The sequence below is a fragment of the Genypterus blacodes genome, unplaced genomic scaffold (genome assembly GCF_046128005.1).
Source record: "Genypterus blacodes isolate CSIRO-AG114 ecotype Tasmania unplaced genomic scaffold, CSIRO-AGI_Gbla_v1 ptg000156l_1, whole genome shotgun sequence".
NCBI classification, from domain to species: domain Eukaryota; kingdom Metazoa; phylum Chordata; class Actinopteri; order Ophidiiformes; family Ophidiidae; genus Genypterus; species Genypterus blacodes.
Genome location: NW_027466957.1, coordinates 5,101,720 through 5,116,599, shown reverse-complemented (window position 1 = coordinate 5,116,599; position 14,880 = coordinate 5,101,720). Strand labels below are relative to the sequence as shown.

The 14,880-nt window shown below is 43.4% G+C and overlaps 1 protein-coding gene across 1 annotated transcript; it reads left to right on the top strand.

Moving 5' to 3' along the window:
- The first annotated feature begins 232 nt into the window (after positions 1-232).
- On the top strand, positions 233-12,141 carry dnmt3ba (DNA (cytosine-5-)-methyltransferase 3 beta, duplicate a). Its single transcript, XM_076167022.1, has 25 exons — positions 233-286; positions 1,388-1,511; positions 1,605-1,750; positions 2,061-2,247; positions 2,375-4,089; positions 4,211-4,358; positions 4,458-4,517; positions 4,724-4,779; positions 5,738-5,809; positions 5,921-6,070; positions 6,170-6,277; positions 6,756-6,885; positions 7,010-7,126; positions 7,211-7,255; positions 7,345-7,424; positions 7,573-7,685; positions 8,310-8,493; positions 8,658-8,742; positions 8,864-9,009; positions 9,140-9,230; positions 9,392-9,540; positions 9,631-9,716; positions 9,818-9,887; positions 10,197-10,315; positions 10,586-12,141. Exons 2-25 carry the CDS (start codon positions 1,388-1,390, stop codon positions 10,734-10,736), a joined length of 4,332 nt encoding a protein of 1,443 aa, XP_076023137.1. The 5' UTR covers positions 233-286; the 3' UTR covers positions 10,737-12,141.
- Positions 12,142-14,880: the final 2,739 nt, after the last annotated feature.

Below are 14,880 nucleotides of genomic sequence, written 5' to 3'. Positions count from 1 at the left end.
CAATATTGCTACTATTTTCAGATTAGATTGTGGTTCTTTCGCAATAATTTGTCTCCCCTGGTTTGTGCACTGTGCTTTCGTGAGTGTGAAACATAATCGCACGCCTACAGCGGTACGTAAGTAGCTAGTCCTACTCGATCCCACGACGGGACGCCCCCTCTTTGTGCATGCAACCGTCCAATGGTGGGACAATGCGGACGTCACATGAAGGTAGGCCTATTGGAGAATGAGCTTCAGGACGAAACCGGGACCCAGAATCCGGCCAGATCCATTGGCAACAGCCGAGGTGAGTAGCGAACCGGGCTCAGATTTGTAAATATATAATCAAAGCAGAGACGCGTTTGTAGCATAAAGAGATTTCTCCTGTTGATCGCTAGCATGCGTTGATGATCGGCGTCTGGTCACATTCTTACTATCCTGCTGTGTAAATCGAACCTACTACAGGCTGTAAAGCACAAAGACCGGCTCGGCAAACACAAGGCAGCAGCAGTCAGTAAAAGCACGGAGGAGCAGAGGAGGATCTGATTTCCTTTCACTCTCATTGGACTCTAATTGGCTTTCTATTCTCCCGGATGTGCATGTGAGTCAGTTGTGTTTTCACTTTCTAACGCGGTTATGCATGTGTATTAACCACGTTTGTTACGACAAAATAGTCAAACTTATAATTAAGCTGCTGCATGTGTAAACTGCAGCGCCGTGCACGCGAAGAAGTGAAATCAGCTGATCCGCACATTAGTAAACATGTCGATCTCACGCGTTTTCCTGCTCTTAAGAATGTTAAAGCTTAAGCCCCTGTCAGGTTGAAGGGGAAGTTGTGCACCGGGGACATTCGCGGCAAAAAATGGACAACGCGAGATTTCCCGGACGCGTTTTCTATACATTGAGGAAGGGGAGGGCCGAGCAGCAGCAGCGTGGCCCGGACACGCCGATACTGATAACACCCAGCAACAAACACAGCAGCCCCATGTCTCAGCATGCATGAACCAACAACACACAATCCGGTTTCATTAGTTTGGTAGAGAAAGTTTGGATATGAACGTGTCTGGTGTATGGTCTCTCCATTTCTTCCTCCTCCACTATCAGACAAAAAGAGATTGGCAGCCCACCCACTGAACCCCCCCCTCCCACACACACACCCCCACCCTGCTGGGTGTGGGGCATCTGATCTTACAGTATCTCCTCTGTGTTGAATAACAATATGCATTTACCATATAAAAGAGAAGTACTCAGGCCACAGGCATGAGGAGGATCATGGTGTTACCCCTGAGAGTCACAATCATGAAAGACGCAGATCAAGTCAGCGTCACAGCGTCACAATAGTTATGTGCAATGACGTGCTATTCATTGAAATTTAATTGTTGTTTTTCTCACCATTTCAACCTACAAGATGGCAACTGAAGCGCCGACGAGTCCGGATCGAAGCCACGATAAGAGCAATCGCTTTCACTTGGTGACCTGGCTCAACAACCTGCTGAAGACCAGCTTCCAAGATGTGCAGCAGATGGGTTCAGGTAGCTCATCGGCATCATCACACCTAAGAGAGCTCCATCATTTCACAGACAGGACAATCTGAGCGTGATGTGTGTGTGTGTGTGTTCCTACAGGTGCATGTCACTGCCAGCTCATGGACTGGATCATTCCTGGCTCCGTTGAACTGACCAAGGTGAAGTTCAATGCGCTGAATGAGGAAGACTACAGGCACAATTTCAATCTCCTCAGGGAAGCCTTCAGTAAGAATGACATCACCAAGGTAAGCACTCTGTCCCTCACTATTTCTCCTTCTTTGGGTTTTTTGTGTGCATTTATTTGGGTTTTTGAAGAAGTTGAGTCAAGTCGTTGTCGTCACTCAGTGTTTTGGCATTAAGCTGCAGATTGTTCCCAGACAAATCTTTCAGTCAAAAATGAATCACCATATTTTGTAAGACTACACTGATGATGTCAATTTAGACCTGTCGGCTTCAATTAACTGTCAGTGAAAACTCAAAATGTATTACAAAGGAACTTTATTTGAATCACAGGCTTTAGAATGTAACTCTGTTTTGTTTTTGGTCCCAATTCAGCCTTTTCCGGTTGACAAGCTAATAAAAGGGGATTTCAAAAGCAACTTTGAATTCCTGAAGTGGTTCAAATACTTTTTCACAACAAATGTGAAAAATGAGGACTACGACCCAGTGAAAGCTCGGGACAGCCAGGAGATCAGCCCCAACTTGTCATCTCCCACGTTTACCAGCAGCTCCCCGAGAACCAGTAAGTCTGCTTTACACCGTCTATGATCTGTGATTGTGCTAAGACATTAAAACAAAGCAATGCAAGATATTTGATTCACTCATTTGTTGTTGTACATGTTGTCAATTTGTTTCTTCTACTTTTTCAGAGAGTTGGAAATTGGAATCAAGCGTGAATGAGAACGGCGCACCTACACCCAAAACATTCCCTTTTGATGATGAGTGGAAGTTAACTTTTGACTGGATTGATCGCAGTCTTCTTGGAGAGCTCTATTCTTGGTGCCACATTTGTGAAATAAACATTCAGACTTTTGCCAAAGGCCCCATAGAGCTGAAACGACACATGGAGTCAAACAAACACAAGAAAATGGCCAAAAAGGCCAATAGCAGAAAGACTGAACCACTGCCGTGTAGTGACGCAATGATCCGTTTCATTCAGGAATACTCGGGCTCTGCTGGTAATGGTAATCAGGTCTCAAGCCATTTTGCACGACATGTAGTGGCATCAAAGTACTCCAAAGACATTCTCTCTGTTTGCCAAAGCAGCCCTTACTGTGTATACATTTATGGAGGAGTAAATCTCGGAGAGGAAGAAACCGTCTCCGTCATCCTCGTTGGCTTCTTTGATGTGAGCGCCTCCAGGCACTGCATCCGACTTCTGGACGCTGTCCAGTCTGAGGCAGATGATGCAGGAGATCAAGGAGCTGCAGCGATCATGGAGACGTTAAAGAAATTCGGACTTCCCACGGCTAATCTTGCAGCAGTTTACTTAGACGGTAATGTTGCAGCCTCAGAACAGATCTGCTCACAGCTCAGGGAACACAACCCCAACATCCTCGCCTTAGGAGGCCTATTTAAGGTAGCTGATGCTGCTTGTCACGCTGGCATCATGGAGCTCTCCAATCAGGCTCAACAGATGATTGGAGATATCCATGCTCTCCACTGTGCTACCGAGAATGACATCCTCAAGGATCTTTTTGGGAACGATAACACCGCGGACAGCCCATTTAAACTCGACACCAGCTGCCTTAACTTTTGTGCGTTAGCCACAAAGATCTTGGGAATGTGGACAGATCTCATGTCATACTTTGGCTCTTGTGAGAAGGACGATGACAAAGCCAAGATCATCTTCACACAGCTGCAGGATACCAAACTCAGGGCGACATTTTTGTTCCTGGTTGAGACCATGAAGCCTCTGCACACTTTCCAAAAGCATCTACAGACACACGAGGGAGCTGCCAGAGCAGATTTGGTGCTCATCTTAGAAGAAGCCAGCAGCCTGCTTCGCTCTTATGCCTCCTACTTTCTCCATCCTCAAGCTGTTGGGCGCTTCCTCAAGGAGTGCGACAACAAAATCCTCAAGAACGAGAAATTCCACCTGTCAGGATCCGAACGCAGCCTCGGTGGGTCAGCTGTGGAAGACTTTCTGAATGAGTCAAAGGCACCAGAGGTTCTGCCACTTTTACAAGAGGAGGTGCTGCCGTTCTATGTGGCAGTTACGGAGAACATCGCAGAGCACGTTCCTCTGAGTGAGGGGTTCCTAAGGAGCATGGCTCAGCTCCTCAACCCCCAGAATCGGCTGAACGTGACAGGGAAAGCGGTGGGAGAGCTCGGAACCAAATTGGGAATCTGTAGCTCCCCAGAGGAGGTCAACCAGCTCACCAGTGAGTTCCTAGAGTATCAGTTGGTTAAGGAGGGAGAGAACGAAGAAGGACCAACAGAGAACTCGCCAGAGGTTTCGCTGGAAGAACACTGGGCCGGTGTGCTGAAGGAGATCAAGCCAGCTTCAGCCTTCAGGAAGCTCATCCTAACCCTGCTGTCCCTCCCCTGTCCTCCACTTGAAGCTCAGCGGGTTTTTACTGTGGTGAGTAAAAGGAAGAACATAGTAACATATCTTTGTACTTGACTGTAACTAAGGATTTTCGGTGTATTGTGATTGATTGTGATAACAAATTTTCTGCACATATGCCTGTCTGCCATCTCAGGTCATGGAGAACAGGGACACGTCGCTGTCTTCTGAGAGCGAAGCCACGATAGAGAGCGAGCAGAGCGAAGCAGCAGAGAGCGACTTCACCACCGACGGAGTTCTCTCTGACAAGGAGTCACCAGCTAAGCGTGAGAAGAGGGTGAAAGGTGATGGTTGTTCATCATTACATCTGAAACATTTAGAAGCTGAATAAGATGAGAAATGAATAAGACATTTGTTTTTAAACATGTTTTCTTGTTTTGAAGGGCCCCGTTGCCATAGCATGACGCTGAAACCATGTGCAGTCCGCCTCAAAAAGATAGCAGGTAGGAATGTTAATTTTACAGGATATTTACTAAAGTACTTGGGTGTATTTATGATTAATTTTTACAAATATTTGCCTTTATCAAACCCTGATTTTAATCTCACAAATTTCTGCCTGACATCACAATAAAGCAAAGTGAATGTGATTTATTATCTCAAATGATTTAACATTTTATCTTTTTTCTTTTCATTTTCTTGTCTTTCAAAGCACCAAATGATGATATTGGCACCGTGTTCACAGGGAACGGCTCCATGTGGCAAGAGGTAATTTGGTACATGGATTTATGCATGGATGCATTTAGTGGCTCCCGATCATTAACACTAACTCACCTTACTAACAGCATTTGGCCCTTCACATACTTCATACTTAACTCTTCCTCCTCTGTCTGCAAGGGCCAACATCATCACTGGCATGTTTAGGGTCAATTTATCCTCATGTAAAGGTGTGCTTGGAGTGGGAGGTATGCCAGAGTAGCTTGGGTGTACATTTGCATGTGCATGGGGTGTGAGTGTGTAATGAGTGTGTGTTGTCTCTCAGGGGACCACTAGGGGAGGTTATGACTTGGAGAGCAGAAGCCACAGGCCCGCACAGTGTTTCAAGCTGGTGCTGGCACTGGGGCCAAGTCTGTAGCTCCTGATAAGGACCCCCAGGATGAGGTGGTAGGTATACTGCCAGAATCCCCCATGAGAGACTCGCCGGCCATCCCAAACCAAAACTCTAATCAATCTCTTAATTCCTCCCCGCGGGCCTCTAAAACACCTTCATTTCTTATTGGCTTTGTTCACCGGGTGCCGGTTTGATTTAACAAATACTTACATTGGGAATCAAACATTGTGCTCAATGGAAAAATTTAAATTCATGTATAAAGTGGTGCTTTAGTGTGAGCACAAGCCAATAAGTGAATCCCTTCACCGCCCTAATATGTGTTTCTAAGGATGTTCTCATGTTCTTTATTAGATTTGGACAGTTGGATTGGTCACTATGTGGTTGTGTACAGGTGTTTATGTTTCCTGCTCTGCATTGTGCTACAGCCAACATGTTCCGTACCATTTGTTGCCTGAAAATAAATATCAAGATGAGCAGGATTTCAGAATAGAATTGTTGAGTCATGCTATAAATTTAGACAAGCGCTGCAGTTTTCTTGTCAGGTTGGAAATTCACATCATCACCTTCCATTTTGTCATATGAATGCTGACCAGTCTGAATGTGATTCACTTAAAGGCCAAGGAGACTTTGTCATCCCATGAGACCTCACCAAGCCCCCGGAAGGCACGACGAAAATTGGCCTACCAGGTAGTGAAGACAGTCAGAGAGTTCATGTCTGCTCATTAAACATCAACAAATAAGTGTGATAGTCACTCCATGTTGAATTCATCTCTCTCCTTCTCGTGTGTGTCTGTGCAGGATGGGAAAGGCTTTCTGACCAATGAGCTGGTGTGGGGGAAGCTGAAAGGCTTCTCCATGTGGCCTGGGATGGTGATGCCTTGGAAGACTAAGTTAGCGCCAACTGGCCTGCGGAGGGTGGAGTGGTTTGGAGATGGGATGTTCTCAGAGGTTCGTTTATTTGTTTGTTTCTTTGGTTTTGGACCTGCAGAAACACTGAAATTGCATTACATTAATTCAAATTGATTTATTTCCTATTTGCTGCTGCAGATATACACAGAAGGTCTGCTGCCGTTTCGTTCCTTCACAACTTGCTTCTGCAAAAACTCCTATGCAAGCCTGCCGACGTATAAGGAGGCCATCTACCAGGTCATCGAGGTAAGATGTCAACACTGTCTCCAAGGATTCTTAATAGTCTAGTGGCCGTCAACATACACGTGATACTATCTTACATGGAGTTGCAAACAATAAGTGTAATAGTGTGTTCATTGTGTTCATTGTTGCAGTGTATTATGGGTCACAGCTGCTATACAACAAGGCCAAATGCACTCAGATGAGAAGCTACACACCTGTAGCAGAAGTTTTGTGGCAGAGTCAGACATAATTTCACTGTTGTTATAGCAATCCCATCAGAATGAGTCATGTTTCTATTTGCATAAGAAGTGACTGCAGTTTTGTGCAGAATTTGATTGAAATAGACTCATCTAGTCTTCTTGAGCTGCGTCCACCTGCCGTTTGAAGCTAAGTCTAAGTTGTCTTGGTGACAAATGATGGCTTGCAGATTGTCTTAACTGTAAGGAAATGTTGCTCACACTCGCACCAAACCCCAGATGTTGAAACACTCTGTAATGTGAAGCTGGCAGGTGAGCGATGTGGGAAATCTTTTGCTGCCACGTCAGGGACTAAGGTAGAGAAGTGTAAGCGGATGCTGGACTGGGCTTCTGGAGGCTTTCTGCCAACAGGACCTGATGGATTTTCACCCCCTGGTGAGCCTGCATTCACACATACAGTCTCTTCTAAGGTTTTGTATTCACCGTGGCACTCTCGTGTTTCAATACATGTATAAAACATGTTTTATATTCCCGATCCCACCTTTCCCTGTTTTGCCAGGTTCGATAACATATCAGGATTCTTCTGAGAGTACGATGTCTGATTCTCAGCCCCCAGCAAAAAGGAAATATATGACTAAATATAAGGCAAATGTGGCCGTCATCACCTACAACAGAGGTATTTATCAAACACAGTAAGAAGTTTTGAGTTTATCATCTTCGTTTTGCCATTTACATTTCCACAATTTCTTTCTTTCCACAGCAATGATGGTAGAAAATGTCAAGAAGAAAGGGAAAACAGTTGAAGGTATGTTTCGGTGGCGAGGATTAACCTGAACATTCTTGAATATTAATATAGGAAACGTCCGCATTGAAGATTGTGTGTTGTCACTTCAGATTTCTGTTTACCTTGTGGATCGCCTGAGATTGAAGCGCAGCACCCGCTGTTTGAAGGGGCACTTTGTCTAAAATGCAAGGTAATTTCACACACCCATGAATCACTGTCAATCATCCGTCTACACGTGATGCGGTCGCTGTCCCTCATTCCAACCCGTCGTTCATGTCTAACCTCCATCTGCCATTAAATCCCAAATGCTGTGAAACTGCATTGTTGTGTTTTTGCAGGAGAATTTCACTGAGACTCTGTATCGGTATGATGAAGATGGCTACCAGTCATATTGCACCGTGTGTTGTGCAGGCTTAGAGGTCATTCTCTGTGGCAATCCCAGCTGCTGCAGGTAAACAGTGCTCAGGCTAAGTCTGCCTTATTATTGTTCATATTCTGTCCCTTTCCAGTATAGACTGGATTGTACCACAAATCTATTTTGGATCCCTAAACACCCTCACAGTATTTAATAAATGGGTGATTCATGCTTAGTTTGTTTCAGAGAGCAGGAAGAGTGAATACTAACCACAATCACACAATTTCATGGACCGATTTTAGCATTGATGACGGCACAAACATTCTTAACTGTGGGCTGAACATAAACATAGCAATCAACACCGACTTCACTCATTCATCACATTAGAAATGTACATCAGTCATATTCATGCTTTTTTATTCATCTCAAATGTCAAAATCTACGCAAACAGTATGTAAGAGTGAAGTAATAATGCAGCTGATAATGTCTTCTGGTTATCTTATCTATTTCCCATATCGCCCAGCTCTAATCGCTCATCTCCCTAAAGAAATAAATACAAACACAGGTCATGGTTCAGTTCTCACTGTCCATTCCTTTCACTCAGATGCTTCATGCTAACTACTCTCATTAGTGATGATTTGTAAAACACCTACTTTCAGTTTGTGCTGTTCCTTTCAGCTCATTCTCATGCATCTCCCTGACCTCTCCTCTCCTCTCCAGGTGTTTCTGTAAGGACTGTTTGGACACCCTGGTGGGTCCGGACACCTTTGAGAAACAGAAAGAAATCGATCCATGGAGCTGCTACATCTGCAAGCCCTCAGACTGTGCTGGAAACCTCAAACTGAGGTCAGACTGGAGCATCAAGGTGCAGGAATTCTTTGCCAACAACAGCGCCATGCAATTTGTAAGTAAATACCAGGCATGCCCAACCCTCTCTGCCTCTGGATTAATCAGTAGATCAATCAGTAGGTCAATAGATAACCTAGTAGCTGGTTTGGATCATGTTTACGATGCAAACACACTGTCCTGGGTTACTGGGTTAATGTGTGTTACTGTGTCTTTACACAGGAGCCCCACCGAGTTTACCCTTCGATCCCTGCACACCAGCGCCGGCCCATCAGGGTTCTCTCACTGTTTGATGGCATTGCAACAGGTTAGTCTCATCATCTCATATGACACATACAAAACCCCCAATTTTCATGGAACAGCAATTGGATTTTATATTGCAACATGTGCCCATTTGTTCAATTGGTGAGCTTTTGTTGGTGCGGCAGGTTTCCTGGTGCTCAAGGACCTGGGCTTCAAGGTCGAGCACTACATCGCCTCAGAGATATGCGAGGATTCCATCACCGTGGGGATGGTCAAACACACGGGAAAGGTCGAATATGTCAACGACGTTCGCGCTATCACCAGGAAGCATGTGAGTACAAGTCACAGTAACATCACTCATGCCACAGTGCTCAGTATTAAATGGTAAATAGTTATCACACACGCTCAAAAACGTATTAAAGATGTGATGTAAACACGAGCTTTGTGCTTATTGGTTTCAGTTGGCTGAATGGGGCCCGTTCGACCTTCTGATTGGCGGGAGCCCGTGTAACGACCTGTCCATGGTCAATCCTGCTCGAAAAGGGTTATTTGGTACAGAACCCTTCACGTTCTTTCATCTGCATGCAGAGCCGTTATCAGAATGTCATTTCAATAACAAGTAGTTACTAAAAAGATAAGGCCATTGTAGAGTTTCTCCTCTCGGGAATACTGACGCTCTTCTTCTTCCCTCGTCTTTCCCTTTGTCCCCTCAGAGGGCACGGGAAGGCTCTTCTTTGAGTTTTACCGCATTTTGACCATGCTGAAGCCCCGAGAAGACGACGACCGTCCCTTCTTCTGGCTGTTTGAGAATGTGGTTTTCATGAGCAGCAACGACAAATCCGATATCTGCAGATTCCTTGAGGTGATAACATGTGACTACACGCTGAAAGCTTCCTGTCAGCCTGTCGGTGATGAGATGATTCCGATGATTTACCTTGTCTTCTTTTTACAGTGTAACCCAGTTCTTATCGACGCAGTGAAAGTCAGTCCTGCTCACAGGGCTCGCTATTTCTGGGGGAATCTTCCTGGCATGAACAGGTACACACGGAACGCAGCACATACAATACAAATCACATTTCCTCATCAATTCTTTCTTCAAAGCTTAAATGGTTTGACATGTTGGGCGCCTCTTCCTTCAGGCCTCTCGCCACGTCTCTGGATGACAAAGTGACCCTGCAGGATTGTTTGGAGATTGGACGCAAAGCAATGGTAGATGATTATGTTATGTCATATTTCATAGTGTTTTCAGTAGTATTTGACCTCCACTGGGTTTTGGGGATATCAATATTTAAGAGGATTACACTCAGGGGAGAATCATGTATTGATGAGAAGGCTTGAACTGAGACAGCGTTACTATCAAAGATTACAGTAATAATGACTGAGCAAAGATGTTGGCAGTTATGAATTCATTATATTAGTGACAAATAATATCAATCTGCTGATGTATCGGTGGTGGGGGGATTTCAGTTCTTCTGCTATTTCAAAAAAGTCAAAATCTATATTCTGTGTTTGCTGCAGTTTGACAAAGTTCGCACCATCACAACAAAGTCAAACTCCATACGTCAGGGGAAGCTGGGACCACTGCCTGTCTGCATGAACGGCAAAGAGGACTCCCTGTGGTGCACCGAAATGGAACAGTAAGCAAATCTGGAAAGAACCAAAGAAATGTGTGGCGCTGTGATGTCGTGTTCATGGTAGACACCAGAATAAGTGTTTTCTAAATTTCGCAAACTGTGTCTGCATGGGAAGAATCACCCTAAAACACAATGGATTTAAATGAATCACCTATTCTGGCATCTGGCCTGTATGAAAGCCCCTATATACAAACAGCAGTCGGCTCGGTTGTGATCATATGAATCAATTTGACCACTAAATGTCCTTTGTTTATATCTTTACACTTTTTTTAGGATCTTCGGCTTCCCCAAACACTACACGGATGTGAACAACATGGGCAAAGGTCAGAGGCAGAGGGTGCTGGGTCGCTCCTGGAGTGTCCCTGTAATCCGCCACCTCTTCGCTCCTCTGAGGGATTATTTTGAATGTAAATCAGGAATGTGAGCCGCAGCTGCATCATCGCAGCTCCTCCGCCGACAGACAGCATGTAGTTTTTATTATGGTTACCAAATGATTTTTAATCCTCTTTTGTTTTCATTCACTCTTGATCAAATATGACCGACACTCTCTCTAACTCACATCTACACTTTTCCGTCATCATGATCAATGACGTCAAATAGTGACATTGCTCACTGCAGGTGTCTACCTCAATACTAATAATTCTTTTTAATCTCTATTTAATTGAATGAAAGAACAGTTTTAATCATGTAGACTCTCGGGATGATCCATTTTTTAAAATGTTTATTTTATAATCTGGTTTTAAGGACGGGGACACTGATGTTTTTGTGTAACAGTTGTCCTGAGACCTGTCAAATTGTGTCTGAACAACAGCTGAGGTATGGTCAGTACTGATATGAATTTGTGCAGGTGCACCAGTGTTATCTTGCACTTTTAACGCACAGATACATATACAAAGCCAAAATTAATTTTGCCTCTCCACTCCGAGAACAAAGCATGAGTCATCATGTCAGATTTTTCAGGTGGCAAACTACTTTACATATTTCTAAACCAGCTGACATAAAAGCACGTCAGGGAGCTTCTGTTACAATACTGCTGCAGTCTGACGTCTTGACTGAACCTGCTTGAGATGATACAACACAGATCATTTACTTGACTCTTCTGGTGCTTTTGGTTGAGCGTTGAACCAACTAACCTCAGTCCTGTAACTTAAAAGAGCCTTTGCTTGGACCATAGTATACAGTATTATCAAGGATAAGCAAGTACATACATGCCTAAGGAATGTTCTGGTGCTTCAAACCTCACTGAGCCTTGCCTTGATGCTGTAATTTTACATTAGTCTGCACGTGTGTAATGTTTAGTGTTAACTCTTAATGTTGGCTGTGATGATTTTATTGTTTATGACTGTCAGAACTGCTCGGGTGAAGATGGCTGCTGTGATGTGTAGGTGACTATTGGTTATCTTCTCCTTTAGCTGACTTCACATCACTTTGCACTCCTAGTATTTCACACTCAGTGAGTGTGGAAGCTTTTTTTTTTATATGTGAGCCTTATCAACACACTTGTCCTACAGTTTTGATGAATTTGACTGTGAATCAACCATGAGTTAGAGTAGACCTAATACCTCTGTTTTTTGTTTGGGTCCTCTGATCCCTTAAGGTGCTTGGTAACGGTGCTAACTCTCCATGTATCTGACAGGAAACCCTGTGTTAATATGGTGCTCTTTCCATGTAGTTCTTACATTGTCCATTTGTCTGTATGTTGAAAATAATAAATGAACTGTAGTGGAATCTTGGTGTGATTCATATAGAGTTCAATAGTTTGGCTTGTTTCACTTAAGGATAAATGAATCAATGTTGCTGTTTCGAAACGTTTAATCATCTCATTTTGCTTTCGCTCCCATTAAACTGATTTATTATCTTAGCCAAATGGGCCATTAAGGGGCCATAAAAATGATGCTAATGTCAATTAAACTTATCTGATGCTGATGAAGGTTGAGCTGAGCTAAAGCATGGACTTTGTTGTCTTACCTTTCGGTTCAAGGCATTTGGAAAATCTTTGTACCCAAATGCAATGTTTTGCCAAGAAGTGAAAGTCTGACGTACCTACATTTCACCACAAGGGGTCAACAGTAGCCACAGCAAATCACAGAATGTATAGCTCATCTGCCCCCCCTGCTGCAGATATAACGCATCCTGTCAACTTAAGTCAGTAAGAAAGGAGATGCACCCATCTTCTTCTTTGGTGCTTCAACTTGTAAGTGATATCAAGAAGAAACATTAAGAGCTCTAGACGGAGTGTGAGTCCAGGTTTACATATCTTCAGACTGAACAACAGTTGTATTGATGCCGTGAAATGTAGCTTAAACTAGTTGGATTTTTTTTTTACTTTGTAAAGCGGTTTCTGCACTCTCATCCAGTATTGGTATGTAACCTTGTACTTTGCTCTGAATCTCTGTATTCTTATAATGAGCTGCCCCTGGTTTCGGTTCCTGCTGTCTGATAAACACCAGAAGCATCTGGGTTTCGATGCACCCACACTTGTAGTGCACAACAGGCCTTTATTCTCTGTCCAGAATATTTCATATCTGCCTAGCAACAGTGTCATATTGCGTGATCAGCAATGCAGGTTAAATACGCCCTGTCTGTGCTTAGTGGGCAGAGGGGGCTTCCTGGACACATCTTGTGTACATTTGACCTCTCTCCATTACCAAATGTAATACACTTTGCTTACTCCGACAAACTTTGACTGGTCTCTGCTCAACACCGGTGTTTCTCCCGAAACTTTTTATTCAGAAATTATGAACTTTTTAATAGGAAAATATGAATCTATGTACACATGCTTCTATAATAGTTCCAATGTCATTTGGCCTGTGATTACATTTCCCAGGGTTTCAGCATCCTTCCCATCTGAGACGGAGTGGGACTCTGGTTGCTTGGTTGTATGTCCAGTTTTGTCACGCCGGGGACTTCCCGTCCCTCCTGAACCAGCCGCATCACCTCAGCAAAGGACAGCTGTGCTGCCAAAGTGTCTGCACTCAGGTTATTACTCACATGACACAGTGAATCTGATGGTGCTTCCTGGTTCTGCTGTTCAACACTGCAGTCCATCTGTGTGTCATGAGAGGAGGAACAGCTCCACTGTTTGTAGGCGGTCCGGTCTATTTGCTCCACAAACCTGATAATGACAGCGAGCTTCAAAAACCACAGTGATGGAAAATGATGGGCGAAAAGCTGCTTAACTCTACTCCACTTTTGGTTATGAACTAGAAATGTGCTTTTATCCCTCACAAATTGGTTTATATTTTGCACTTGATCTGTTGAGCTTCATGGGAGGACTGAGCACAGAAATAGCAAGACAAGTTGCTTGTATTTAGTAATAATTAAGAATCACACGTAAAACTAGCGACATCATCAGCGTTTAAGTATCTGTGAGTAAAACGGGTATTTGTTTGAGCTACTTTTACCTGCTATTATCTTATAATGGTGAATTTATAGATGGAATTCTTTCAATATATTGCAAATAAGAGCCACCAAAGACGTACCGGTTGTAAAAGAATAATTTCATGTCCAATAGTTTGTTTTCGTCCATGTTGGACCTCTGCAGGCCGCTCTGGAACCGCTGATCAGCTTCGAAGTTATAAGAGTCAAACCTGACGAAAACAGCGTCCATTGATGACCAAAATCTCAGATTTATGTTTATTAATCACAAATAACAGAGCGACGCAACGCAGGTAGGACAGATCACAACGACATCCGGTATTTGATTTGTTTACAACCAACAAGTGTGGCTAAAGAAGGAAACGCTGCTGACTAACTTGTCCGGACTGAAACTGCAGCGCCCCTCAAGGTGGTATTACGTATTGCAACAAAAAATTAACGCAGATTAAGTTTTCAAACTTAAAATGTCACAGGCACTGATATATACTGTATCTCTGAATATGTTCATAAACTAAATATATTAGATTTTATCTACAGATACCATATAATATATGATAGATAGATATGTTGTAGAAGTTTTATTTAACATGAAGGCTGAAAGGTTTTGTAATTGTTGAGCTGCATGCATAAAAATGTATTATATATAACTAGAAATGCACAGGGAAAAATGCATTTCAACCGATGACATTATTTGAGTAAGTTTCATGTACTCATACAATTAATATTTGGCGATACATTTACAAACACTTGAAAGGAGTTCATACAAATAGGTTGTCAATGAATATAATGGATACAGCAGAATCGGATACTTTTAAAGAGGTTGTTTACTATTTTGTGTCTTTTTTTCTCTGATTTAATGGAATCAGATTGTGATGAATCAGGAGTGACTAATTTGGTAGTAATCCACATTGTTGTGCTGTGTGTAGTAGCAGTTGAGGATGGACAAGTGTGGCAAGCAGCAACATGACACCGTGTGACTTTGTGACTCCTCCACTCGCCCTGCCCTTGACCACAGCCAGCTGTCCGTCCCACCAACAGCAGCTCCTGCTTTTTAGCTGAAGATGGAAATGTTGGCACTCAAAGGGAATATCTGAGCGCTTATGAAAGTGAGAAACTGAAGAGTGTGACTCACCCACTCAGATATACATTCATAATAAGTGATAAATGTATAGTATTTAATAGTTACACAC

What these genes read in the sequence shown, in the direction of transcription:
- dnmt3ba (XM_076167022.1), top strand. Translation starts at nt 1,388, where the DNA reads ATGGCAACTGAAGCGCCGACGAGTCCGGATCGAAGCCACGATAAGAGC. An exon ending in GCGTGAGAAGAGGGTGAAAG is followed by an intron (nt 4,359 to 4,457) that starts GTGATGGTTGTT and finishes CTTGTTTTGAAG; the next exon opens with GGCCCCGTTGCCATAGCATG. An exon ending in AGATTGGACGCAAAGCAATG is followed by an intron (nt 9,888 to 10,196) that starts GTAGATGATTAT and finishes TGTTTGCTGCAG; the next exon opens with TTTGACAAAGTTCGCACCAT.